At 46.1% G+C, this 27,398-nt stretch overlaps 1 protein-coding gene across 1 annotated transcript in view; it reads left to right on the forward strand.

The window, feature by feature from the left end:
• Positions 1-1,664: 1,664 nt before the first annotated feature.
• PTCHD1 (patched domain containing 1) overlaps positions 1,665-27,398 on the forward strand; it is a 38,734-nt gene continuing 13,000 nt past the window's right edge. Inside the window, exons 1-2 of the mRNA XM_059839898.1 lie at positions 1,665-2,100; positions 14,165-14,825. Coding sequence (XP_059695881.1) covers positions 1,672-2,100; positions 14,165-14,825 — 1,090 coding nt within the window. The 5' untranslated portion in view covers positions 1,665-1,671. The remainder of the gene's footprint in view (positions 2,101-14,164; positions 14,826-27,398) is intronic.

A 27,398-nucleotide genomic window follows, 5' to 3' on the forward strand; every position in this document is an offset into this window, starting at 1 on the left:
TTGGGTATAAAACCCAGAGGAACCACGAGATGCTGGTTCTGACCTTGGCCATGCTCAATCAAGCCACTCACTTGCTCGCACATTACAAGTGAAACATGGAAAGAGTTTAGCATTCAAGCTGTGTGACCTAGCTGTGAGGAGACAGGAATGATGTCAAGATTTTGTGCATGAAGCGTCCATGACAAAACATTAGCTTAGGTCAGACACTACTGAAATGTAAAAGGGAGGATGACTGTCAGCCTATCAACAAGCAAAACAGGGAGCCACTGCCGTTATGCAGAAACACACGTAACAGCTATCAAACAGAAACTTCCTTTTCTCGGATTTGTAAAACCACCGGCCTGGGTAGTAACTGGACTCCCATTACCAACATCTTTGGATTGGGAAGTAGCAGCCTGGGCCAAATAACAACGCTAGGAATCAGCGTGCCCAAATATGCCAACAGCTCGAGCATTTGAGCTCCTTTCTGCCATTTAGATACAAATTGTGTTTAAAAACGAGGCCGTGCCCCCGAATCGCATCCGGTCTGTACCTACACACAGGGGGCCAGCGCGCTCATCCACGCGCCGCCGGGGTTGCCGGTTCGCGCTGAGGGGAGAGGCAGCGCACCCCGGGCACGGCGCGGTGCCGGCAGGTGCCGGGGCTCCCCAGCGCGGGGCACTGCCGGGGCAGCCCGGGGCGCCTCCGGATACGATGCCGGGGGGCCGGGGACCGTGAGACGGGCAGGGACAGCCTCGCCGCCGGCACCCGCTTTCCCTAATGGGCATGTGCGGCGCTCGCACATGCCCACTCGGGCCGCGCGGGGCCGGCGGGCTGTGCCGCGCCGCGCTGCCGGCGCCGCCGCGGTAGCCGTGCGGCGGGACCTCGGGGCGCGCCGTCGGGCACCCCGGGACGCGGCTGGCCCCCGTCGCCGGGGGAAGCGCCCGGACGTTTCTGGCGGCGGGTCTCCGCAACAAAGCCCCCCACGAAGCACACCCGACTTCCCCTCCATCGGGGGCGGCCGTTCCGCGGCCCGCCGCCCGCCCGTCGGGGCCGCGGGCAGCCTGCGCTGCCCCGTCGTCCCGGGGGCGGCGGTGCCGGCGGCGGCGGGCGGGGCCGGGCGGGGCGGGGCGCGCCGCGGCGTCCCGAGCGCGGCCGGCGGGCGGGCGGCCCCGGCGGGAGGCGCGGCGCTGCGCCCGCCGCCCCGTGCTCGGCGCCGCCCGGCGTGGCCCCGCGCCCCTGGGCGGAGGGCGGCGGCGGCGGGGGCGCCGCGGAGGGCTTTGCGCGCCCGCCCCGCCTCGCCTGCCGCGGCCGGGGGATTAGTCAGCAGTCTGCGGGCAGCCCCGCTCCCGCGCAAACTCCGCGGCGGGGGCGGGGAGCGGCGCTTGCCCCTTCCCCTTCCCGCGGCGGGGCGGCGGCGGGGCTGCCCCCCCCACACACACACCCCGCGGCGGTCCGCGCCGCCGCTCCGCGGCGAGGGGCGGCGGGTTGGGAAGTCAGGCACCGAGGGGCTGGGAAACTCCTCTCGGGCACGGCGGCTTTGCGGGAGGACGAGCGCCCGAGCCGCCCCGCGCACGCACACGGGCGGGCGGGCGCGCACACACACCGCACACACACGCACACGCGCGGCGGCGGCCCCCGGCCCCCCGCAGCCGCGGCCGGCGGGGAGGCGGCGCCCGGCGGGGCTGCCCCATGGTCTTGAGGGGGCCGTGGGGGAGCTGCGGGGGCCCCGGCGCGGCGCTCGCTCTCCTGCGCGCCCTCCGCACTAGGATGTTGCGGCAGGTCTTGCACAGGGGGCTGGGGACGTCCTTCTCCCGGCTCGGCCACTTCGTCGCCAGCCACCCGGTGTTCTTCGCCTCGGCACCCGTGCTCATCTCCATCCTGCTGGGCGCCAGCTTCAGCCGCTACCAGGTGGAAGAGAGCGTGGAGCACCTCCTGGCCCCCACGCACAGCCTGGCCAAGATCGAGAGGAACCTGGTGGACAGCCTCTTCCCGGTGAACCGCTCCAAGCACCGGCTCTACTCCGACCTGCAGACGCCTGGGAGGTACGGCCGGGTGATCATCACCTCCTTCCGCAAGGCCAACATGCTGGACCAGCACCACACCGATCTCATCCTGAAGGTAACCCCGGCGTGTCCCCCGGCCCCGAGCATCGCTACCCCGCCTGGCTCGGCGCTCCGCATCCCGTCCCGCTCCCCGCACCTGCCCGCCGGCACGGACCCACCCGCGCATGCCGTGCTCTGCCCGCCCGGCACGGGCGCTGCCACCGCAGCTCCCCGGTCACCTCCCTGCAACAGTTGGGACGCCAGCCCGCCGCGGGGAGCCGGCACCGCGCTCCCCGCCCGCGCCGCTGTCTCCGCTCTATTCCTTTTTATTTTTTTTATTTTTTCATCCCCATCCCCCATCTTTTTCTTTTTTCCCCGTTTTGCTTTTATTTGCTTTGGGTGAGCGAGAAGGGCAGTCTGGCTTGCTTAAATAATTTTTTTGGTGTCTCTACTCGCGTGGCAGTTGTGCTCCCGAGTTAAGGCGACTCGGGCTTTCATAAACTCAAACTTCAAAAACAGTTAGGTACCAGTCTATCAGGCTGCCGAGAATGGTTTGCGGGGCTGCTGCTGTGTCTGGACTGCACTTCTGCATGGAGAGGGGTACCACAAAACCTTCTTCTCACTGCTCATCAAGGCAAATGACATAACTCAGCAGCTTATTTTTAGTGGGTAGTGGTTTTTTCCCCTTCACTCCCGGCCCACCACCACCGGTATCATAGATGGAGAGAAAATCCAGCCCAGCTGTAGACTGCAGGCATGGTGCAGCCTGTGCTGCCGGTTCAAGTTAGAGCGGGCAGCATCTTCCCACTTGAGCAGCACGGAGTGTGCGAGTCACAATCTGACAGGACATCTCACTGTGCTATATATCATAACATGTCAGAAACCTGTGTTTCTTGAAGCTGGCACTCTAGTTTATGCCCCAGTAGTTTTCAGCAATCCTGGAAAGAAAAACAGGGATGATAGATGCAAAAACTTGAGTGTTAAGAGGGTCAAGTTCACTCAAGAAAAAGGAAAGGAACATTTTAAAATTAGCAGAGGTGTGGCTTGCTCAATCCTGCACATTTTTGCTGTTGCCTTGTGGAAGCCCAAAAGATTTCAGCATTGGTTTGGGTTTTTTTCCCTCTGAATGTCAAACTGTCAGCCCATATAAAAGCCAATGTTAATTCTTCTTTATCACTTCAAGGAGTGTCTATTCTAAAATGAAAAAACAGATGCAAACACCTATTTTAAGAGATTTCAGGGAGACCTCTCTCTTTACTAAACAATGAAATAACTATTACAGTGAATTTATTTATATTTTATTTCCACTGTAGGCACATACAGAGCAGTGGTACAGAGCCATGCAGTATTTTCTGTTTTCTTTTTGACATATTACCCAACAGTAATGAGCAAACATTTAATGAGTGTCGACTCACTAAGTACAGTAACAGCAATGTTACTGGCGAATGAGAAAACTCCAGAGAAATTGTTTTCATTCCTTCATTTTCTTTCACTGTGAATTGCATTTGCATCCAGTATATGCACATTTACTCAGTCATAGGATAATAATGATAATGGATTTTTTTCTCTGTACTGCTTTCTCTGGAGATCTGTAGTTTTATCGATAGCTGAGTGATACACAAATAAATGAATCTTTCTGCAGGCAAACTTCTGCACAAGATTTATCACATCAGCAAAAGAGGTATAACTTTGAAAGTTCTGTCAGTATTTAACACAGCCCCATTTCACTAAAAAATATTATTTTTCTTTTAGTGAGATAATGAACACCGTTTCCATTTGATTGTTTAGACATTGTCAGATGTGTCTGATGCATTATTTCCAACTCTCTACTTATCTAGTTAATTCCAAAATGTTTTGTGTGGAATGGATTAAGTTCCTTGTCCTGATTATGCTTCTGTTAGTGGGCAGAGGCAGGCTCAGGCAGCTGCCTGTCCAACCCTGTGCATGGCCCGTCCCATGGGCTAGAGAACAGCAAAACAGGAGGGAGTGCTCCTAGCTCCCAATATTGTTATATCTGTGGTGATGCAGGCCTACATCATCTGGTGTTAACAGCGCCCACCAAGGGAAGGAGAAAGAAAAAGGCCATCAAGGCTTTCCTGTGCACATTCCGTTGCATGAAAAGGAGAAGGGAGCAAAGGCAGCCCCAGCTGCAGTCCAGAGCCAACCAGCTCAAAGGACTGTGCTTGTAAATAAGTGTCCTGGGTGAAACCACAGAGTAAATCCCACTCACATTTCTGAAGCTGCCATGTAAGCACAGGCAGGGCAGAGAACCTATACGGCAGCTTTTGCTTATCTTTCCTTTTCTGGAGGATGACCTCCCCAAGGAAGAGGTTTTGCTTTGGAATAAATGTCAGGTTGGATGCTGGCTCCTCCCACATGGCTGTTGCTGCATCTCCACCCACAAGCAGGAGGATGGGAGACGCAGGAGGATGGTTGCCCCAGGCAGATGCTGGATGCTCTTGCAGCACATCTTGATGGTTTCCTTACCTGCCATATCCCACTTCATCTGCCAAAGAGGGAAACGAATGAGCCTTGAGCAGCTACAGCTTCCCTAGTATGTTCCCTAAAGAAAGGGGATTTTCCCTAATCTAGGCAGAGGAAGAAGTCAGCTTCTGTTACTGCTCCTTAGTAAAGGGATACAAAGTTTTGGGCTCTGAGTGGTTGAAACCGAAACAAAGACCGTCCTGTCAAAAGTTCATCAGTCTAACATCCAAGTCAGTTCATTATTCAATGAAATGACTCTGATGGTGACATCTCTAAAACACTCTGGTTAGCTTAGTGCAGTTCCTGGTGGGCACTTTACCAGGCTGACAAGTCACCATTGCCAGTGCTGCACAATCCCTTGCTGCTGGCTGGGAGGAGATTCTGGGCAGACTCTGGCAGTGCTGCCTGAGCCCTGTCTCAGCCCAGGGCTCAGGCAGCACTCCCAGAGCAGGAGCTGCTGGAGGGCTCCCGCTGTCAACGCACATCTGCCAGCGCCACGCCGGCTGCTCCCCGCACAGTCCCAGGTCCTGCTGGACACACAAGCTGCTCCACACAGGGGCTCTCCTCATTAGCAGAGAGGTGTGTGGCTCCCTTATAGAATAGTTTTGATTTTGAGACAATGCCAAGCACTCTTTTATTTCTTTTTTTTATGTAAATCTCTATCCATCATTCTCATTGCTCCCTGTAAGTGCTTACACCATTCTAGGCCTGCCATCCCAACATTGCATTTCCAGCTGCCATTGTCATTTGCAGAAGGGAGAAATCTAAACATATCCTCAGTCTCTGGTCTTGAATAGGTGTTCCAATCAAAAGCCTTGGTAGAATCTCAGATATGGAGATGCATCCTGAGACTGATATATTGTGGGAGGACAATAATGAAATTTTACTTGCTGCAGTACCTGCTCTATAGCTGAGCATAGGGAACTGGCATCCTGTGCTGTTGTTGTGCAGGACGTTTCTTCCTCAAGATTTGTCTTTTGAGGGAGAGAGATAGGAGGTAAAAACCCCTAATTGAAGAAAGTGTGCTTTTACCCCTGTATTTCAAATGAGTGCTTAGAAAAGCAAAAATAATTGGGATACTTGGTGTGGACCATCATGCAGAGGTTCAGATGATTATATAAAGTCTGTAGAAATTCTCTAAGAAAACCTAGAATCCCACCTAAAAATAGCCTTAGAGCAGCCCCCCTATCATTTCATGGTGTTATTTTCACTTGCAGTGAGAGACTTGTTAGGTTAAAGTTATACAAACTCATGGGAATACAGACCTAGACAATTTTTGAACCTCAGAAAATACATTCTAACTTGGAATCTGAGACACCGATCCTTCTGATTCTGTTTATTCCTGTATGCTTGCAGTGAGTTAACTGCACCATACTAAAGACTTTTTTTAGTTAAAGATTTACCTTTTTTTTTTTTTTGCAGAAAAATATTCTCTCTTCCGTTTCCATTACTGTGTTTTGTTTATAACAATAACACAGTACTAATATTTTTTTGGCAAAAACTCCGCTTAAGATATCAAGACATAAAGATGAAAAGGGATTGAAATGTAACACGCCTTACTGAAGGGGATTGTATTTGCAGTTTCCTTCTATAAAAATCTGTAGATGACAAGGGTTTTTTTCTTAAAGAAACCTTTACTAACTACAGATTTGTAGTGCTTAGAGATTGCTTCTCTCCTAAACTGGCCATTATTTGATCTAGGTAACTGACTAAATATGTATTTGTACACCAAATGAAGTAAAGTCAGGTATTTCTGTTTAAGGACACATTTATTTAAGAACTTCAGAACTTCTGATTGCTGCAGAACAAAACAGTTCAGCTTCAAAATCTTGCAGACCTCATACTTGTTGGGGTTTTATTTCCTCTCTCTGCTCCCTAATTATTCTGTTCCTGTTAACGTGTGTGTTGGCACGCTCTGACTACGGTCCTCACGGATTTCCTCACTTACTTTGTACGTGTGAGGAAATTCGTGGAGGAAACAACCGTGTTTAGAAATAACCACGTTCCCTTGTCTGTGGTATTCCCAATTGCTTTGCTGTACAAACATGGCACGCTTAAACCATTACTTCCAAAGTCAGTGGAAGTGGGTTGTGATTGAAAGCTGGGTCTGTTGCAATCCTGACTAACACAACGCATCCTTTTTTTAGAAACTTTTGGCTACTCCTGAATGCCTGGACACAGGCAGTCAGCTGTGGATCTAGCAATGGATGTAGTAGCTCTTCACCTTCTCAGGGTAGCTCGGGCACTAAAAACACTTCTTCAGAAACAGTTAATAGAACATACAGGGCATTCTGCTGAAAACAAAATAAAGGATGAAGTCATGTCTTTAGAGCAAGGCTGTAAGATGAGGGGAAGAGTCCTAATACAAGAAAAACAAGGGTGTGAAAGCAGCAGAAGTGCAAGCCTGTTGTCATAGCAGCACAATGCTGCAGGGCTAAAATGTATCTTATGCGAAAACAGATGAGAATTAAGATACGCAGGTAAGATCTGGGCACAGCCAAGGAAGAGGGAAGGTAAATAGCACGTTGCAAGGACAGTGTGGAAGTGTGTGCAGAACCCCCCCTGAACTCCCAGTGTCAGCAGCAGCCGCTCCTCAGAGTGATTCCTGCAGGCAAGAGGGTTTGGTCTCTCCTGCAGGCACTGGGCAGCACCTGGAGCAGAAGTCCTAAAGTTGCCTGTGCCTGGGAGGATGATCACATCCCCCTGGTGCCCACCACCCCCTGGTCCTACTCCAATAGCACCAGCCAGGACAGGGCCCCTCTGCTTTCCCTCCTGCTTCACTCCATGGTGTGATGCTCCCTACCACCCTGCACTGCTGCCAGCTGAGCAGCCCGTGCTTGGAATGCCCAGCATCCCTTGTTGCCTTGCCTTTCCTGCCTTGGAAGGTCAGACTTTTCTTCCCCTGTAGCAAACAGACCACATGGGGGACAGGTGTTTTCAATAGGTGGCTGGATGTGTTGTGTGTGCTGGGGGCATCACCCTTCTAGGAGAGAACACAAGGGGACAGGGCAGGCATCGGAGGCCAGGGACATCTGTGCGTCACAGCCACCAAGACCAGACCACCCCCAGGCAGTGTCACAGAGCTGAGGGAGAGCTGCCAGGCCTCCCCATTGACCACATTTGTACTTCCTAAAAGCTGTGACAATTCCCTGCCTTTAAATTGGGGTTTACAGCCAGAGAACCCCCTCTTTCTTAGTGACAGACAGGAGGAGGAGCAGAGTTGTTAACTGAGACTGTGGGCTGTGAACCTGCAGCTGTTAAGGTTTCCCTGCAGGCTGTTCCTCAGGCTTCTGCTTGGTAAGAGCCCCCTGAGAAGCAGTATAAAGATGGAAGGGTGTTCATGGAGACATCTGAAGTGCATGGAGAAAGCCACCCGTGGTGGAGCCGATGCAAGATCAGACACTGGAGCGAAGTTTTATTCTTTTTTCCCCATCATGAAAAATTGATCTTGTTGCCGCACACCAGGCTGCGCGGAGAGGTTTCTGCTGCCCAGGTGTCCTGTCATCCAGCGGCAGTCAGCCCAAAAAACAGAGTGGGCTTCTCTCGGTGGAACAAATTCAGGCCGATTTACAAGGTGGTGGAATTAAGATGGTATTGATTAGAAAAGCTTCTCCACTTCAGATTAGAAAAGAAAAATCATATCTAGCGATTTTCTGTAGCTACCAAGAAGACAGATGGAAATGTAAATGTACGCACATCTGTCGCTTTGAGCACTAATAGTTGTCCCTCAGTTGCTGACTTGTAGTTTGAACAATTTTTAGATTTTATTTTTCTGAAAATTGTTTGGAGAAAAGATAAATCCTTGTGTTTTAGACAGCTGAAAAAATTAGTTGCAAAAATAAATCCCGTGCATAATTAGTATCTTAGCGTCTCTTCAGGAAACCTGATTGTAGGACTGAGAAAAAGAGCCAAACTACTCACAGCGATCCTTGCTGCTTGCTCTCCAGCTGTGACTTCTAATGTTTATCCCGAGCCATTAGGATCTGTTGGCTTCCTCTGTTGGCTGTATGCATGCTCTTCATCCCTTGCTAGGCTGGCTGGCCACTGCCCACCACCCTCTTTGAACCTCTGCCCTGGACCCACAGTCTCGGACTGACAGCAGGCACAGCCTGGCCAGGGGCTCCCTTGCCCTCCCTCTCTGCACCTCCTGATGAAAATGCACTCTTGAAAGTTTAATTCTGCCCATATCTGCAGAACCCACAGTGGGGATTTTTTGTAAATTAAGCTGGAAGCTGTGCAAGTCTTTTCCCTCTCATAACCTTTTTACGTTTTGACTGAGGCCACCTCTTGACGTGAATAAAAAAGTACACTGCAAAGGTATGAAATGCCAGAGATTACTGAGATCATAGAAGAAGTGGAGAAATTTATAGCTATCCATTAAAGGCATTTTCTCCTCTTCATTTTCCTTGGCACAAGTTACCTGTAAAAATTACTAAAAGAGTAAACCAGCTTCTCATAAAAATGAAGTGTATATTTAAAATTATTGTCTTCATCCTGCTTTCTAGTTTTTCAGTCTTGAATCCAAAACAGTAATAAAATTTTAAACAGTAGTAGGTAATGAGTTCAGAGCCTTCTCAGTCTTTCCTCCATAATCATGAGTTTGGAAATTTTTTTCCTTTTTTTTTTTTTTTCCCTCTTTTTTTTTCCCTCTTTTTTTTTTTTTTTTTGTTAATGAAAGCTGTGATTAAAAAAAAAATTGCAATACTTCAAACTTGGTGAAAATGACAGCAAAAATATTCTAAGAGTGGCAACACTGAAGAGCAAAGCTAATGTTAGATTTGAACCATCAGATGGAGACCGCAAGGCTAAATAAGTCAAATAATAGCAGCAACAACAAAGTAATATGGCTTTGCAAAGATGATGCTCGTGAGAGTAAAACATGTCTGCCTGCCAGATCATTGGCAGTGCAGGAGGACATCCATATATCTAGCTAGTTTTGTCTCATTGGCCATTCATTGTATGTCAAGTACAAAGTATAGTCGAGTCCTTACAATGAGTGATGTCCTCTATAAACACCACATATCACTGCTCAGCAGCAAATCTAAACATATTTTTGAGGTATATATGATAAGCAGGAGGTAGTTGTACACATCCTTATGATTAGAAATGGTGTCTGTGGCTGACCCAGCTTCCAGGAGAGTCAGGATGTGTTTTCACGAGCTGGGCATGGGAGCTTGTTAAAGCTGAGTGGTCCCACTGCATTTTGCTGTGGCTGTCACTGTGGAGTTTCCCTGGGAGCAAAGCTGTGCCGCCAGCAAGGCGAGATCCAAGTGGGATGCTGGTGGTTGGGTCCTCATCCCCTTTGCCCATAGATTTGATTGGGGTAGGAAATTATGTAATATGAGTTCAAAGGATTTCTGGGATTGGACCATTGTGCAGATGAATCAGCAGTTTCTAACCCATCCCTGCTGGGAAGGGATCTGTTTCCTTCACAGGGATGCTGCAGATGTCTTTGTTACCTGATTAAATTAACAAAATTCTAGTAATACCTTCTCACTTTTGAATTAAAGGATTTTTTGACAAAGCAAAGGGCTACAGGTTTTTCTCACCCCTTCTTGTAGCTTCCTGCATCTTTTGCAGGGACTTAAGAATAAAAACAAGCTTTCCTTTCTGTCCTGACCATACATCTCCAAGTAGAACTGTTTTGCCTTCAGGCTCAGCTTTGATGGCACTGCTGAAAGTTGTGCCAAGCTCTGCACAGTGGAGAGCTGGCTCATAAAGCCCAGTGGGGGGCTTGGCCATCCCAGGGCACCCAAACTGACCTTACTGAGGGGCTCTGGTTCCCAGCACCTGTCTTTCTGTGCTGGTGGCAGAGGTAGGAGGACCAGCAAAAATAAAACAGTTTGAAGAACTTCCAGCCATGGCTCTCCAAGGCCCTGCTGCAAATGCCATAGCCCAGGATAACTGGAAGGATTTTTGCTTCCTGGCGTCCCCTCCTGGGCCCATGGAAAGAACCAGTTGTCAGGAAAGTGCAATTTTACCACCTCTCCTCTGTCAGCTGTGCCACAGGCTTAAACATGGCTTGGTGGGGAGGTGTGAGACCAGTACAGCCCTCACCTGGAGATATTTGCTGCAAGGGATTTGTCTCCATGTTGAAGCCATCATTTCTCTCTGTCTAAAATAACCGACTGAGCAGGGGACTAAAAGTAAGCAAAGACCAAGACCAAGATGTTACCAAATGCAAATGACTAAAGACTGAAGGAAAACACGCTTCTAGAAATCTCTAAGGTGGTGCAGGACACATAAGTACCATTTTCAGAAGGGAGAGGGGAAGTCCAGGCAATGGTCACGGTTTAAACAATGGCAGAAAGAAGAAGTGGATGTTATTATTTCAGGTCTGAACAGTTTCAGGGACCGTGTGCCACCGTGGTGAGAGAGCTTAGGTGGTGCTGTGCAGTTCTCATGCTGCAGTGCTTTGGCATCTCAGCAGTGAGCTGCTTTTTGGTTCCTTGCACTGTTACCTAGCTGAAAAAGCTGTGAGTGATGAGCAAGCAATGCATGTCTACCTTCAAGAAGAACCATTCATTCAGATTTTGTTATTCCTTTAAATTTCCCTTTCTCCTAACAGAATCAGTAAGGATAAGAGCAGCTGAATCAATGAGGATCTGGTAGTCAGTCATTTGTCCCAGGACTAGGTGCCAGGTTTATTCCAAGTTAAATGGTTACTTGCTATTAGAATCCTCTGCACTGAGGAGTGCAATATGCATTATGCATTAGCATATTGCTAATGTTGTCCCCATCCCACAACAGCCTTTACCATCAGACTGAAGTTTCCTGGGGGACATCCTGGTGTTCCATAGGCAAGCCAAAGTGCAGACTGTGCAATCCTGTGAACTCACAGGATGTGCCCTTGTAAGCTCATGGAGCTTCTGTTTTCTGTGGAAACAATTCACCCAGGGTTATGACTGTGGCACAGCTGAATTCCCAGCACGGCAGCAAAAAGGAGAATGCCATGGGACTGCAGCTCTCATCAGGGAGGAGGCAGCATCCTGTGGCTCACAGGCAGGCAAAGGGAGAAAGGAGAGAGAGCCTGCACCATGCTGCAGCACACCCTGCCCTGCACTGAGGCAGCAGAGGGCTTTCCTAGCATTGGGTCTGAAAAAAGTGCAGATAAAGTGTTGTGTTTGTCTTGAGAAGGAAAGTCTGGATCAGAATTCCCAGTGCTGAATCTTTGGGCATGCTGGTGCAGTTCTGAGCATCCTTTGTTGGGATGGAGGGAATGGCAAGTTTTCCTCTTCTTTGGCTGTTTGCCGCCAATTTGAGACCAAACATTGTGGCCATTGGCAAAGCTCAGAATATATCTCATAGCTGCTCTAAACTGCCTAAGCTTGCAGCCAGCTCCAGGGGCTGCTCAGCTGACAGGATGTACCAGGACACAGAGCTGTCTGCCTGCCTCTCTTCCCCAAAGCCCCATTGCTGAGAGGTGGGATGGGCAGGTCCTCCCCACACAGCACCTGGTCCAGCCCAGCACAGTCTCAGAAGCACCAGGCCACTGATGCAGAACAAGCTCCTCAGCCTGAAATTATCATTTCCAAGAGGAAAGGAGTGTTTTAGGTATGACATTTAGCTTCTAGCCTTTCACTAAAGATGAAGTAATAGATGAGGTTATTTTATAACCTAAATATTAAAAGTGCTTCAGATGTGGAAGGAAGCAAATGCTGCAGTGAGGCAGGGTGGGTAAATAGCAACACACACTGTTTGATAAAAGTTGCATGTCAGTTTAGTTTCTTCTGCATTGTGTCATTCCATAGATCCTCTCTGAAGGAGTTCTATTGTGAATCTAATAAAGGCAGGAAATTCCTTCTATTCCTCCTGGTTTCCCTCAGCTGCACTTCTTTATGTGACATCTTGTTTTATAGCTGTTGTCAATGAAAACCATTCAGTAGCTCCCATTGCAAAAAAATTACAACCAGATATCTGTCTTTGATCTGGTAAATTGGGGCATTTTCCCCAAACTGTAGTCACTTACAATAGAATTTGTACCTCAAAACAGCAGAACTTTGCAACTCCAAACTGAAAAGATGGGAAGTATTCCCCATAGAGGTTCATTTCTTTGTCATGTTCCTGCAAATATTTTATTTTGTTTTGATTTAGAAGAAAGTTGTGCAAAAGACCCTAATCTGTTGCACAGACAGTTACATTTTTTCTCCCACCACAATGGAAAAGTTTGCTTCTCACCATGGCCAGGTATTGTGTTCTCACAGTACTGTGAAAAGATTTGTTAGTTCAGTTCACTTTTCAAACTTATCTTCCTAATGTCAGTATTTCTGACAAAAAAATTAAAACTATTCAAAGGTGGAAAAATACAGCCCCAAGCTGCTAGAGAAACAAGATGAGAATATAGGAATGTTGTAATCTTTGTCTATATGATGTCACATTATCCTGTGGAATGGAGGCATAACTAAATTTATACCCATCACAGAGTGTGCAATGGAATCACAAAACAATCAGATTGATAGTACCGTATAAATTAGGAGGGGGAAGGGTAGCTGGGTGGGGTGCTGCAAATAAGTCTCAAGTACCACACAAAAATCACTATGACTGTTTAGTTTCAACAGATACAGGAGGTTAGCCAGGATTATTAGATATTTTTTCCTTTTCCCCCCCAACAGTGTATAAGCTCTACTGCTCACCTGTACGCTACCTTCTCTTTTTTAAACAGTGTTTATCATCAGACAGAGTGATACACATTAGCAAACTCAATAGTTTATTTTTTAAAAACATTGTAACTTTACCTTATTAGGGCTATTCTTTTGCCATATTTTAAATTTCTTGTTTCTTCTATGTTGGCTAAAATGGATTCAGAAAAGGTTGCAAGAGTTTTCAGTATTTTTCAAGAAGAAATGGTAATTTTTTCTGCCTTTTTGATGCTCAAAAATAACTGAATATCTTTGGGGTCAGAGCTCAGGCATGGCAAATTTCAGAAGGATGAGAAACAAAAAGGAAGATGCACTGAGACCTGCTAGACCTAAATAACCTACAAACCCTAAAGTTAGGGGACCCTCACTAATAAACAGAACCTCTCAGAGAGAGCAAGAGAAAACCAGTGTCTGTCTCTGCCTTTGCTTCCTGCTCTCAGACTACTGGGGGAAAGAGGGAGGCGAAAAGAGGGCAAATTAATTGTTGCCAGATCTCTTTTCCCTGCTGTGCCAGCAGTCCCTATAGGCAGGACATGAGGCTGTGGCCTGTGCTGGTCCCCTGCACTGCCAGGCTGCCAGCGCATCCTGCACAGGTGGCACACCTGGTCACAGTGCTCTTCTGCCTTCTGTACTTCAAGTTGATCTCTTGAGAGGGTAATTGGGCAATCCTGAGCACAACGGTGTCCCTGGACATGGCTGGGCTTTAGCTGGACCTGTTGAGTTTACTTATTTAGAGAGGCCAAACAGGAGCTGCATGTGGCACATACACACATCACATTATACCAGAGTTACCAGCAAAGGACACAGGAGAATAATACTGATGATTTGATGCATGTTTTTTTTTTTTTAATTTTTTTTGCAATGACTGTGCTATTAATACTGCAGTCACCAGAACTTTTGTTGTTGTTGCTTAAATCAAATAGAAAAGGGACGGCGGTGAGGAGCTGCTGTCGTTCTGGCTGCTGCTGTGCGAGATGAACTGGTGAATAACGTGTGTGATTTCTCTTTCCCTTGTAGTTGCACTCTGCAGTGACCAGGATCCAAGTTCAAAGACCTGGTTTCAATTACACGTTTGCCCATATATGTATCCTGAACAATGACAAGACATGCATAGTGGACGACATAGTGCATGTACTGGAGGAATTAAAGGCTGCTCGTTCTTCTAATCGAACTAATTTTGCAATCACTTATCCGATTACTCACTTAAAGGATGGCAGGGAAGTGTACAATGGGCACCAGCTCGGTGGGGTTACTGTGCACAGCAAGGACCGGGTGAAGTCTGCAGAAGCCATTCAGCTCACCTACTACTTGCAGGCAATCAACTCCTTGAATGACATGGTGGCAGAGAAGTGGGAATCCATTTTTTGTGACACTGTTGAACTTTTCCAGAAATCCAACAGGAAAGTCAAAATGTATCCTTTCACTTCCTCTTCGCTGAAGGAGGATTTCCAGAAGACGAGCAGGGTGTCAGAACGCTACCTGATCACGAGCTTGGTCCTTGTGGTCACCTTGGCCATTCTCTGCTGCTCCATGCAGGATTGTGTCCGCAGCAAGCCCTGGCTTGGCCTGCTGGGATTGCTGACAGTGACCCTTGCCACCCTGACTGCTGCTGGGATCATCAATCTCACTGGTGGGAAATACAATTCCACCTTCCTGGGAATTCCCTTCGTCATGTTAGGTAACTATCTCCTCTCTCTCTTTTGTGTGTTTGTGCCTCCCTGATACATTTCCCAGCAAGCAGACAAGCATCACTGCATGGTTCCTGTTGTCTTATTCCTGCAGCACGGCCCCATGCCAAATCCACACTGCCTCTTTTCCTAAACTGTTTTTATGGTGCCTGGATGTTAAAATCATGCCTGGGGTTCCAGTGTGGCATAGCACCATGCTGTGGGATGTGGAGCCTGTGCAGTAGCAAGGAACAAGGATGTGCAAATGCCGTGCCTTTTGCAGCCCAGCTGCTGCTTCTCTGTAGATGTTTGATTCTGGTTTTGGAGGGAGACCTTTGCAGTGGTCCCCATGCAACACTGACAGCATCAGGTGTGCTGGCAAATCAAAGGGCTGCCCATGCTGGACATTTAGGGGGAGCTGGCTCCTTTGGAGACCAGAGTGGTGCTGTTCTGGCTTGGCAGGTGTCTCCCTGTGGGATAAGAGCAGTGGTTGGTTCTGGGTTGCATTTCTCCAGAAGTCCTTGTGTTGACTGAGCAAGTGTAGGGAGAGTTTCACAGCCCTGGGGTGAGAACTTTGGCACCCCTGGCCAAGGATGCACCTGCAAGCTCAGCACCAGCACATCCCACGGCAGAGGGTTATGGAGGGAAGTGGCACTGGCTGCTCCCTGGCTCCTGTGCCAGCAGAGACATCTTTATCTCCATGGGTTTTGTACCATCTTCACTCACTGTGGAGTATGGAGTGATTTCAGTTTATTTTGTTTTGTTTTCGTCAAGGGTGGGAAAGGGGAGGACAGGAGTCTGGTCATCTTGCTCCCAAACCAAAGTCAGAGCCCTCTCCTGCTGGCACCAGGGCATTTGTGGGAATTCTGCATATTGTACCCAAAGAGGCATTTCATACCTAGAGGAGGACTTCACGGGAGACAGAAGGAGAGCTCTGGAGAGTTCGCAGCCTCTTTGTTTGTTTTTGGTTCATAACCAGTGTGAAAAGCTTTGTGCACTGTGGGTGTTTAATATGTCCTTGTTCACGCCATTATTCATTTGTGGAGAATAATACATGCATTGATTTGATCACAGCTTCCCCAGCTGAAAATCAGTGTTCAGTAATCCTTCAGGTTTCAAGTGTAAAAGTGTCTCCACTGACTTAGTCACATCATGTAGTGATATGACACGTTTTGAGCACAGCTATTTTTATATCCAGCCCCAGGTTCCTGTGCCGTGCCGGTACTGTAGTGCTGCTGCACTGTGGTATTGTTGCACTTTAATTAAAGACTATGCTTCAGTGCATCACACTACCAGTTAACATACAGAATATATTCAGTGACAAACAGAATCCAGCTACATTACATCGGCTGTCATTTTCAGATGACATCCGTGAAAATTAAACTACATTGTAATCTAGAGGAAATGCAGCACCAGAAAGAGTCAAAGAAAGGGTATCTTTCTGACCTGAGTCTCTGGTTTCTTTGCTGGGTTTTTGTGCCTGTTCATGTATTATAAAATTCAATTCCTCAAACTAAGTAGTGTATAGTAAGTGTAACTTTAGATAGGAGGGGATTTTTTGATGTGTTACAAGAGTAGCAGAAAAGCAGTCTAAAGTCCAGACGTATGGAGTGAAAGTACGTGGGAAAACTGACTCAAAATATGAAATATTAACTTTGTTTAGGGATCAAATATCTGCTCACTGGGACAACCTTTCAGATCTTTAATTTACTAGTAGTGACAATGCTGAGATTTGAAATCCTCAAAGACTTACAGATAACTATGTAAAGTTTCACAGGTCTATTTTAGTGCTCCTCTAAGTGCCAAGCTGTATAGCAATTCTGCTTTCCTTTATTTTTTTTTCTTTTTCCTGATTTTTTTTTTTTTTTTTTTTTTTTTTGCTCTTGCTTGGTTGAAGTATTCCACTCTTAAAAGGGCAGCTCAGCTCCCACTGTGAACAAGTCAAGATAGAGCAGCCAAGTTCATGTAAATCTTGCCTGCTTCCCCAGCTGCATAAAATCTCCCAAGAGATGGGAATATCAACAGGTGAACAGAAGGCACTGACAACATTTTGGAGTTTTTAATGAGAACTGTTTTAAACTGGCAGGTAGCTAGAAAAGCAGGTTGGCCTTTTTTTTTTCTTCCTGAAGTGAAAAGGCAAGATTCATGTGTTTTGAAATGTATTTCATACCTAGATGTTGTTTTGCTTATAAAGGATGTTTTAAGTCAAGGCAACTGAAAGACACCAAGAGCCCTCCATTACAGCCTGCTGAACTGCTTCCACCTAATTCCAGTGACCATCAGATTAGATCATAGATTAACTGACCTTTAGAAAGCTAAAGGATTTCTGGCTAACGATGTAGCCCTGTATCTATTACTCATAATCTCATGGCTAAAAGCAGAAATGGGATAGAAAAAATGATTACACTGGACACATTTCAGGCACGGCCCCTTTACTGGTATACATCATTAATGAAGTTTCCCTGGTTTATAGCAGCTGAGGATTTTTAACTTTTCATCAGTGTTGCGGAGGCGGGGGGACACTCTCCAGACATCATTTGACACAGGATGAGATTACATCTTTCATAACAAATAGCTTTCATCATGCACTCTGTCTCCTCCTTGGACCACTTCCTCCTGTGTTTCACTGCACAACCACTACAGCATTTGCATCATGTCTAACCTGAGTTCCCCTTTTGCAACTTAGCTGTCTTCATTTATCCATTGCATCTGGAAAACAATTTCTTTTCTTTTTCTTTGCATATTTGGTACCACTCTCACTTGCCCAGTCTTCTTCCTTTTCATCCCAGCTTTCCTCAGACTGTGTTTACCAGACTTCCAGCAATCTTCTTACTTTTGACCATTCCACATCTTGCATGGAGTGTGGTGCCTAAATCCAGGCACAGGATTCAGACTGAGGCTTTCAGCAGCACGTAGAGTAGGAGGATGATTTTTCACATCTTGCATATGGCACTGCTGTTCATACGTCGCCATATGTCATTCATTTTTTCTCAGCGGTATGAAATGGTTGGCATTTGGTTGGTGGTACATGGTAATTCACAGATCCTTCATGTAATTTTCTACCCTGTTTTCATAGCCATTTATTCCAAACAACATGTAGAAGTTTGCCCCTGTCCTTGCTGAATTATAGCTTGTTTATCTCACACCATTTCTCCTCAATAAATTTATCTGGAGACTATCACTGCCTCCAAGATATATTAGCTGGCCAGCAATGTTTTGCAATTATCAACCTTTTCATATTTTCAAGAATTACTTTCTAAATAGGTTGTCCAGTCACAAGCCCAGTCTAGAAATATGGGCAGTATGTCTGGAAAATAGTCTGATCAAAGTGCTTTGTAATACTTCTTCCATTCATCCTGTTTTCTTTGACATCCCTTATTCGTCAGCCATTTCCAAGAACAAACAAGCTACAGTGAAGGGTACCAGCCTCTGTAGATGTTGAATCCTCTGCTTTTGCTTCAACAGGGAATTTTAAAAGTTTCTAAATTCCCACAATTTACCAAATTACAGTCTTAAACTCGGGCCGTATAAGTGTAGGCAGGAATATCTTTTGCCTACTCCACCTGTTAAATATGACATGCCAGTTTAAACACTTCATACTTTGGTTTTAATCAGGGTAATTTATTCTCACCTATTTCGCTTTTAATTAAGGCAGATTACTGTAACCCATCTTACAAAAGGTGACTCTACACAGTTTATGTCACTACTGTGACGACTTCTATGGTGAGGCAGGTTTCTTTTCTGCTATCCCTGATTTCTAAATCAGTGGCAAAAACTGAAGCTGGGAGAAATGTTGCCAGAGCCCCCCTTCCCCAGCAGATACTGGAAGGTTCCCTTTGGTGCCTGGAGGTCCAGCTGTGAGAGGCTGTGGCTGGGGCTGGCCTGAACCCCCCCAATGGCTGTGGGGTGCGGCAGCAGAGTCCAGGCTGGCTGCAGCCACTCTTTTCTCTGGGATATCTAGTCAAGTCAAACTGGGAGCTGCTCTTCTCCAGTTATAGGTTAACACAGGTATTTCTAACCTGAAAGTGAAGCCTAAAACCTGGAAAAATTAGCAGACTCCCACCCTTGTCTGGACATAGTATGAATTAGCTTATGTCTCTGTGGTTTTTTCAAACTGCCATCCACATCCATCAGTGTGCAAACAAGTAATTTAAGGACAAGCTTGCTGACATGTCTAGATCTTGTGAATACTTTGCTGAATTAAAGATGTTCATTTTTGACATAGGAACAAAAAAAAAAATTCTACAACTAGGTTGGGTTTAAAATAGCTGATTTATAGTGTCAGCTGAAAAACAGAATTAAAATTCTGATTTCCAATTGCTTTCTTCATTAAAAAGTACAGATGTTTGGTCTGGCACAGATGCTAATATATCCATCATAAGTTTCCCTTACAGATTAAATGCTGTTTAAAAACTGCCAAACCTTTCAAAATAATGTTTTCCTCAAAAAATCACAGCGTTACCAAACAAATCATTCGACAACAACCAACGCTGTCTGAACAAGTTTTTGGTATGACTTTTTTTCCCTTCCCAGAGGCAGAGTGGAACCTAGGCACTCAAAAGAAAATTGCAACATATCCCTTTGCACTGCAAGCTAGCAATGTGTTTGCTGTTTCTTCAGAAATGAATACAGCTTACTCGGGGAGAAGTGGCTCTCTTCAGCTGCCAAGTTCGTGAAAAGCATCGGCTGTGTGAAACCGCGCTGGAACGCCGGGCGCTGCCAGATATGGGCAGGGACGCAGGGCCAGCTCCCTGAGCTTATATTTAGCCTCCAATGCTGGCAGGGGAAAATCAGGTAGAAGTTATGAGAGTGGCTTGAGCTTGTAGCACACTGTAAAAGGAAATGAGAGGCAGCCGTGTGTGAAACTCAGCAAAAACAGGGGCAAACGAAAACCCCTTCTTACAACCCCATCGCATCCCGCCCTGCAGCGTGCCCCTTCTGGGATGAGAGAAAGGAAAAGCAGTCAACAGAGAGATCCAGGGAGGGATGGGTGGGAAGGAGCAGGTGGAAATGTCAGGCAGGACCCAGGCAGGGTTCTCCTGAGGTTCAGTCTCAGGTGGAGGAAAGTCAGGGGGAGAAGGACGCCCTTACAGGGCTGCGGAGGAGGCATGGGAGCAGCTGAGGTATGGAGCACTTTGGAAGGTACCTGGAGGAACCAGGGCTCATAGTGGCACCTTACAGATGCAGAGAAGCTTCAGTCACTTCCTAGAAACACAAATTTGTTGGATGCACACCTTCCATGTGGCTTGCCTTGGGGAGAAGTGTGCTGGTGGACAAGTGAGCTCAGATACCTGTACTTTACAAATGCAAAAAGTTGGAGCACCATAGATGGGATCTGAGGTCAGAGACAGTTGGGAAAGAAAGTTGGAAGAAAAAAGGCAACAGAAGAAGAGGGGAGGTCAATGTGTTTGGTGATAGGAGTGAAAAGCACAGGAGGGCAAATGAGAGGACTGCTGAAGGTTAGAGACCATGAAGGCAACAGGCAACTAACCCAAGGAGGGCAGCTGACAAGCAGCACAAAAACCTGAGGGTGCTCAGGCCAGCACACACCAGTACATGGGGCTCACTGGTGCTGTGCCTCGGAGCCAGTAAGGCACCTGGCCTGGCTGCTGCCATGTTCTCTGAAGAACATGCTGGTAGAGAATTGCAACATATGCCAAATTGATATACCCAAAAAGCATCCGTTACCCTTCCTATCAAGCATCCAAGTGTTTGCTATGTTCCATAAAGCTGAAGAGTCAACATTGGTTACATATAGAGAGTTTCAAAGACAGTGAAGCAACCCTTCCACAGGTCTCCCCAGTGCCCTTCAGTCCACACACAGAAGTAACACACACCCCCAAATGTTTGACTTTGTATAGTATTCTTCCTCCAATTTTCCTGCTGTCAGTTAATAAAAATATGAAGCTTACTGAGTCTGTTTTTTTATTCCCCAGCTAAGCTTTCTCATTCCACCTGTGCAACTGTCCCTCTGCTGTCCTTTCATGCTGTGAAGAAGCATGTCCTCCTTCAGCTGGCTCAGCTGGCTGCCCCCATGTCTCTTTCTCCCATCTCATCCATCTCTTTTGCAATATCTGGCAGCCTCCTCTAGCAGGTCTCACCCATCTTCCTGCTCCAGGCCATGGCATCTCCTTCCTAATGCCTGCACAACTCTCAGCATCTTTTGGTCTCACTGAGCTTCCTTCATCTTTTCACATTCCTGTCAGTGTGCCCCCTCTGCCATTTTGTTGGGTTTTGTTTACATTTCTCCTCTCTCATCTTCCCCTCTCCTCAGCCACAGCTGGCCCCATTGCTCCCACCATTTTCCCTATGTTCTTCACAACTTCCTTGGCACACAGATAGGTCCCCACTGTGCCCTGCAGTTGTATCTCAGCTGCTTGTGGTTTCCACCATTCATCCTTTCCTTTTTTCATACTGCCAAAGCACTCCAAGAGTGCCCTGGAAGTACACTTGGTTTTTTGTCACTCCATCTGCTCAGCTTTCCCAGTTCAACCCTGCACGGCTCAGTTACAGTCCTAAAGCATTTTGTGGTTTGTTCCTTTCATCCCTCTTCTAAGAAATGAATAAAATTATCTGGTTTTATCTACCCTGAACTGACAGAATCCCTGGCATGTCATTTTCCTCGTCATGCTTTTTTCTTCTCCCTTTTCTGTTCTCAGTCCCTCAGTTTTTTATGACATCTCTAAGCAGCATGCAGTCCTTCAAGCATCACATGGCATTTCTGTTCCTCCTGTGGAAGAGGGAGGAAGAGCAGAAGTAGGTTCCCAGGCCAGCCCTCCTCACTCAATGTACCAATTAGTTCACTCACCAAAGTCAGCACTTTCCACCCAAAGTGGAGCTGATTAATCACCTCCTTCACCTGCTGGTCTTCCTCAGTCCAGCTCTCCTCCTGAAGGATGATGTCTCCAGCCCCTTAAGAAACCCAAACACAGAAGCCACTATTGCATGGGGAAGAAATAGACTTGAAAAACAAATGGTGCAGACTGTTTTAGACACCAGCCCTTTCCTGAGCAGCTGAAAAGGAGCAGGCAGAGCTTGCAGCTGGCACACACGACACGACACACAGCCAACATGGTGCCCAAGTTCCCCCTTCCCCAGCAAAAGCCCAGTGAAATCCCTGCACACGGTCGTGCTTCTTGGCTTCAGAACACTGCTGATGACTCAGATAATTTACAATGTTTTTTAGAAGAGAGGAGCTGTATCCATAGGAAGTCAGTCCAGAGAACATCTTAATATTGAAACCAAGTGCTGTACAGCCATTTCCTCTTCATTTTTGGTGTTCCAATGTACACTTGTGAAATGTGTTACAGGTGATGCAGCATGTTCAATGAACATTCATTTATGCAAAGAGTAACAGAAAGCTGGTACCCTTTTACTGTCTGCATTCTTGTAACTGTGGGGAGCTCGGTGCACGCAAGGGCTCAGTGGAGGGCTTTGTCAGAGGTATCCCAAACAGTCACAGACACCAAGAGCTTGGCACTGACATCCTGATTTTCTTCAAGCAGTGAAGTCCCTCAAGAGAGACTTTCACATATATGAGAATTTACTGGAAGCTCAGAGGTTAAAGAAAGGAATCTTGTCTCTATGTCTACATGTAGAATGTATGTGTATGTGTATGTATATATATATATATATATATATATATATATATACATAAATACATGTTTGTGGTACACTTTATGTACTGGTCCTGGGTGGTCAATGAAGACCTGGGGAACATCAGCAGGAACTGATGTGACTCATTTTAGGTCTGGCTGTGAGAGAGATGGTGCACATTGTGAGCTTCAAATAAATTACATCCCCCCAAAAAGCAATAGCCTAGAGGTATAGCAGAGAGGGGACCAGTCATTTTCAGGTCATGAAACCTCTGACAGAGAATCCAGAGGTGAATTAAATAAATTGGAATAAGTCTGGATGCTTTGTGAAAAGCCCAAGCTGAGTTCCAAACTTGTAATTTTTTTTTTTTTAATCCGTAAAAATAGTAGGTTGGATGTGCTTTAGCTGAATTTTTGCAACTTTCTGAACATTGTGTTTCACATATGGTTGATCTATATATTATGAGTAAGAGTAGTGACAAACATCACTAAAACAGGAGAATTTAAGTGTATGCCTGAGATGTTGCAGTTGTAGCTTTCTCGCCAGAAAAGGAGAAACTTGAAGAGTGGTAAATAAATTCATATTCCACTGGCCCGTGTTCCACTGGGACCGCACTCCTAGAAGCAAATGATATTTTAGCTTGTAGCCTTAGAAATTTAAAGCAGATTGAAAACCTGTTTGCCCCAAATGTACCCCTATGCCTTACTCCATCTTCAGGAGGTTTGCTGTATGTCACTTGGCTGCTCTGTAACATGGTAAACATCAACACAGCACGGGGGATTGCAGGAGGCTCTCACTTTTCCACAGCATGCATAAAATCTGTCCAAAAATCACTTAGTGATGAAAATCAGTTTTCAATTTTCTGCTGATGTGAGTCATAGCATGTCCTATGTGAGACAAGCCCAGGTTTCTTAACAGACTAACTCCACATGTGACCACCTCCTCAGCTAGTGAGGCTTGAGCTGTGTACACCATGGGGGAATTCATCTTGCCAGCTGCACCTGTCATTCCTTTGCTGTCCTGGCATGGCACTCTCCCATCCTGTACAGCTCCCCTGGTGCACAGGGTGGTCCTGGCTCCCCACACACCCTGGGGTCTGCACCCCATGCCAGCAGCAGTGGTGAGCAGACTCCTGCCCTCCTCCTCTTGTCATCCTCCTTGCAGATTTCTCCCTCTCTCTTCAAAAGACAGCTTACGCAGGGCACTCTGCTTCCTGGGAGATTTTCTGGTGTTTCTGAGCTAAAGAGGATGAAGAGGCATTCCTGGGAGGACTTTGGGGCAGGGAGACCTTTGGAGGCCAGACAGAGTCAGGTGCTCCCTGGTGTTTGCTCTGGAAGCACAGACTTGCACTTACAGCACAGGTTTGGCTCAAATGCTTTTGGTTCACATCTGCAACAGGTCTGGGGAGTCAGTAGATGAGCAACCCATGCAGACATAAATATTCCAGCAGCTAAAACCAGATTTTGCTAACACACATCTTCTTCTGTTGCACTGAAAGAAATATGACTTTTAACTTTTGCCAGGTCTTTTGTGAAAACATAGGAAAGCAAGTGACACGTTTAAATAGAGCTGACAGCCTGCTATTTAAATGCCAAAACAACCCTTTACTGATTTTTAAGTGGAATAGATGTTCTCTTTATCTATAAAAGTGGATTTTAAACTATAACTTAGTTTGCTTATCAAAATACAAGATCCACTCAAGTTTTCCCTCAAATGTATCTTTGTTTTTAAAATGTGTTTATATGACATTCTTGCTATCACTGTAACAACAAAATCTCAATTACATTGTTTCAAAAATAAAAAATTCAATAAAAACATCCATAATTCTCCCAAATCCTAAATCAATGATTCTATTTAATTGAAATCAATGGGTCTGTTCAGGATTCACCATGTAAATTCTGAATTGCATGTACAATCATTATATTAGGAGGCTGTTAATTTAAACAGAATTTGGTATACTTTAAAAAAATAAGTTGAAAATGCAATATTAAATAGTAAGATTTTTTTTTATTAGTAAATAGCTATAAAATACTCCAAAAATAAAAAGTAGTGAACCATGTTACCACCAGCACTTAGGGATTAGGGATTAGGGTGAGGTCCAGGACTATGAATATCAAGGCATTGTTTAATTCTACTTAATTAAAATATTCCTCATTCTCTTTGTTTCTTTTCCCCTTAAATAGATAGAAAAATTACAGAATGTTTATGTGTGCCTTGTGCACGTACATGCATTTCTTCAAAGATAGAGATTTATATGTAGGATGATTTTCATTTCAATAGTTATATGTCATCGTGGTTAATATATATGTATATGTAATATGTGATCATAGTTTTAAAATTAGCTTGTGACTTGTACCATTTTCTTAAATATTGGTGCATTTTAGTTTGTTTGCCATGATAAAAAATAGTACTGAGGAGTTTATAGAGTGTGTGCAGCACGCACCCCAAGCATTGCTGGCTGTGTCCCCTGAGTTCAGGTGAGAGGCTGATTTAATTTTGTCCGTGCCTGCTCTGTGCAAATGGGTACTTTTTAGTACGGGTCAGAAAGGGCTGCACCTGACCAAAGCTGACTGTTTCACAGGACAGCAAAGAATTGACTGGGTGCTCCATTTGCAAAAGCTCATTTAAAAATGTAGGATATTATAGCAGACCCTCATTGCCAGAAGGTTGGATCTAAATTACTGTGGTGCAGCAGATCCGTACCAGTCTTAGGAGGAACCTACTCCCCTTTTGTGTCTGGGAGTGCTGCACAAGACCTAAATGAGGCCTCAGCCTTGTGCTGGATTTCCAGACACACTCCATTTTCCTGGCTGTGCATTAAGCAATTTCAGTGCAGGCTTAATGGCCCGGAGAGTCTTTCAGCAGGATCTATGACTGAGAATATCATTGTGGTCTCCCAGTGTGAAGCACTGAGCACCAGCTGAAGACATCTTCTCTGCACACACCAACCAAGGCAGCGTGTGATGCACGGGGACACTTTCTCTTCACAGTGCATTTCTGTGGGCACAGCCACCCACAGCTGTGAAACACAGCAGATTCTGAGAGCATATTATTAAACATTTTGGTTTCTCTTACTTTGTTGCCAAGAAGATACTGCACAAAACACAGCTCTCTCTCCAGAGACTGAGGCAGATTTTTATCTGGTGTGCATGCACCAAGATACTGTGGTTTTGATGCTGGTAGTGAGTTGAGGAATACTTGGGCATGCATGGGGCTTTCTGACTGGGATGGCCAATGCTGTTGTAAACACGGTTGGGAGATCAGCCTGAAAGTTGAGGACGAATGGCTAATAATCAAATGTAAAGCAAAACCAGAGATTGATCAAATGGTTTATGCCTAGATACCTAACAGGCTCACCTACCTAATTTCAGTATGTGTCCCTCTTGGGAAGATCCCAAGTCAGATGTTAGTACCTGAAGCCTTAGTACATCCCAGGTGATAATACGTGTAAAATTTAGTACCCTTTAAAACAATAATTGCAAATACTGAATCTACCCAACAGTATTGTTACCTTGTTTCTGAGGTTTGTTGTCATACCTGTAATGCAGTTACAATACTGACATGTGGAGTCTGTGGGACAGGAGGTGAATAAAGCACTGCAATATGTACAGCCTATGCTTATGTACATCCCATCCCATGTTGCTCTTCATGTGTCCTGAATCCCTGTACCATGCCTGCACATAGCATTCAATCTTACTTGGCCTTTGAACCTGTGCTTGGAGGTATGAAATAAGGTCAGGTTGAGCTTGTGTGGCTGGGAGTTCAATAACTTTGCCAAAGAGGATGCATTTAACACTACTCAGCTGTCCACAGCCTGCAATTCCCTAGTCACAATTTCCCTGAGACAAACACTGCTGCCTGGAAACACAGTTGTTTAGATGAGTACCTTACAGGATGTTAGTATCCTCCAGGATTTTACTCTACACTGTGAACTGGGCTCCCACAAACAGGCAAGTGTAGGAAAAGCAAGTAGGATTCACAGTGCATTTCTTAGCTCAGCACAAATGTTTGGGACAGACAAGTCTGCCCTGTGGGATGTTCAGCAATACACACCCTCCTTCAAGTCTGACATCCATGCAGCAAAACTGGAGTGTTGCACCATTTATGGACCACAAAGTTGGACATTGCTGAGGGTTTGTTACAACAGCATGCTAATGATGGTATAGCTGGTCAGCTCAACCCTTGCCAGTACATTGTTATCCACTCAGTGAAAAGTGTTGTATAAATAGGCTTGGTGCTGATTGTCTGCATACTGAAGGATCTCGTTTAGCTGTGGTATTGTGTTATTTTAGTGAGAACAGGCTATGGAGCCAGATGTTTGCTTCAGCTGGATGCAGATATTCTTGCTCTGCCTGTCACCTTCAGTAGCAGTTTGAGCCTGCTGGATGTTCTGGGCTGAAATCCTGCCTGCTGGGAGAGGCCACATGGAGCAGGCCAGGTCTTTAGTCAACAACTGGTTGATTGCAACTCCTGTGACAAAGGGAGTCGGGATTAGTGGTTTCACTTGGCTTGTCAGAAGATGGGAGCTGATGAGATCACTGATCTAGCTGGAAAAAAATAAGTCAGCAGGGGGAAATTATCTCAGCCTCTTTGTTGACATTACTGTAGAAAGCAATTCTAGAGTTGGACAGCATACATTGTTATTTTTAATACTGTCAGCTAGGAAAATTCATTGTACCTTCATTATATCATATGTTATTGCAGGTACCATTTTGGAAAGGGCAATTCCTGCGATGTGATTCTGATCTCCTATGTACTATTTTTGCACAAGAGCAGTTCTTGAGACCTTGCCTGCATTGGCAGCAAGCTGGGATATGCATTTACAGCATCCTAGGTATTTCATGTTAATTCATCTGGTGTTTGTCTCTGCGGATGATATTTCACTCCACTTTGAATGTGAATCAAGCTGCGCTTCACAGATACCCACAAAGAAAGCTGGTGCAACATAGTTTGCCCTCTGTACATTCACACTCTTCTTCACAGGACAA

Source organism: Haemorhous mexicanus, chromosome 2 (genome assembly GCF_027477595.1).
Source record: "Haemorhous mexicanus isolate bHaeMex1 chromosome 2, bHaeMex1.pri, whole genome shotgun sequence".
Taxonomy (NCBI): domain Eukaryota; kingdom Metazoa; phylum Chordata; class Aves; order Passeriformes; family Fringillidae; genus Haemorhous; species Haemorhous mexicanus.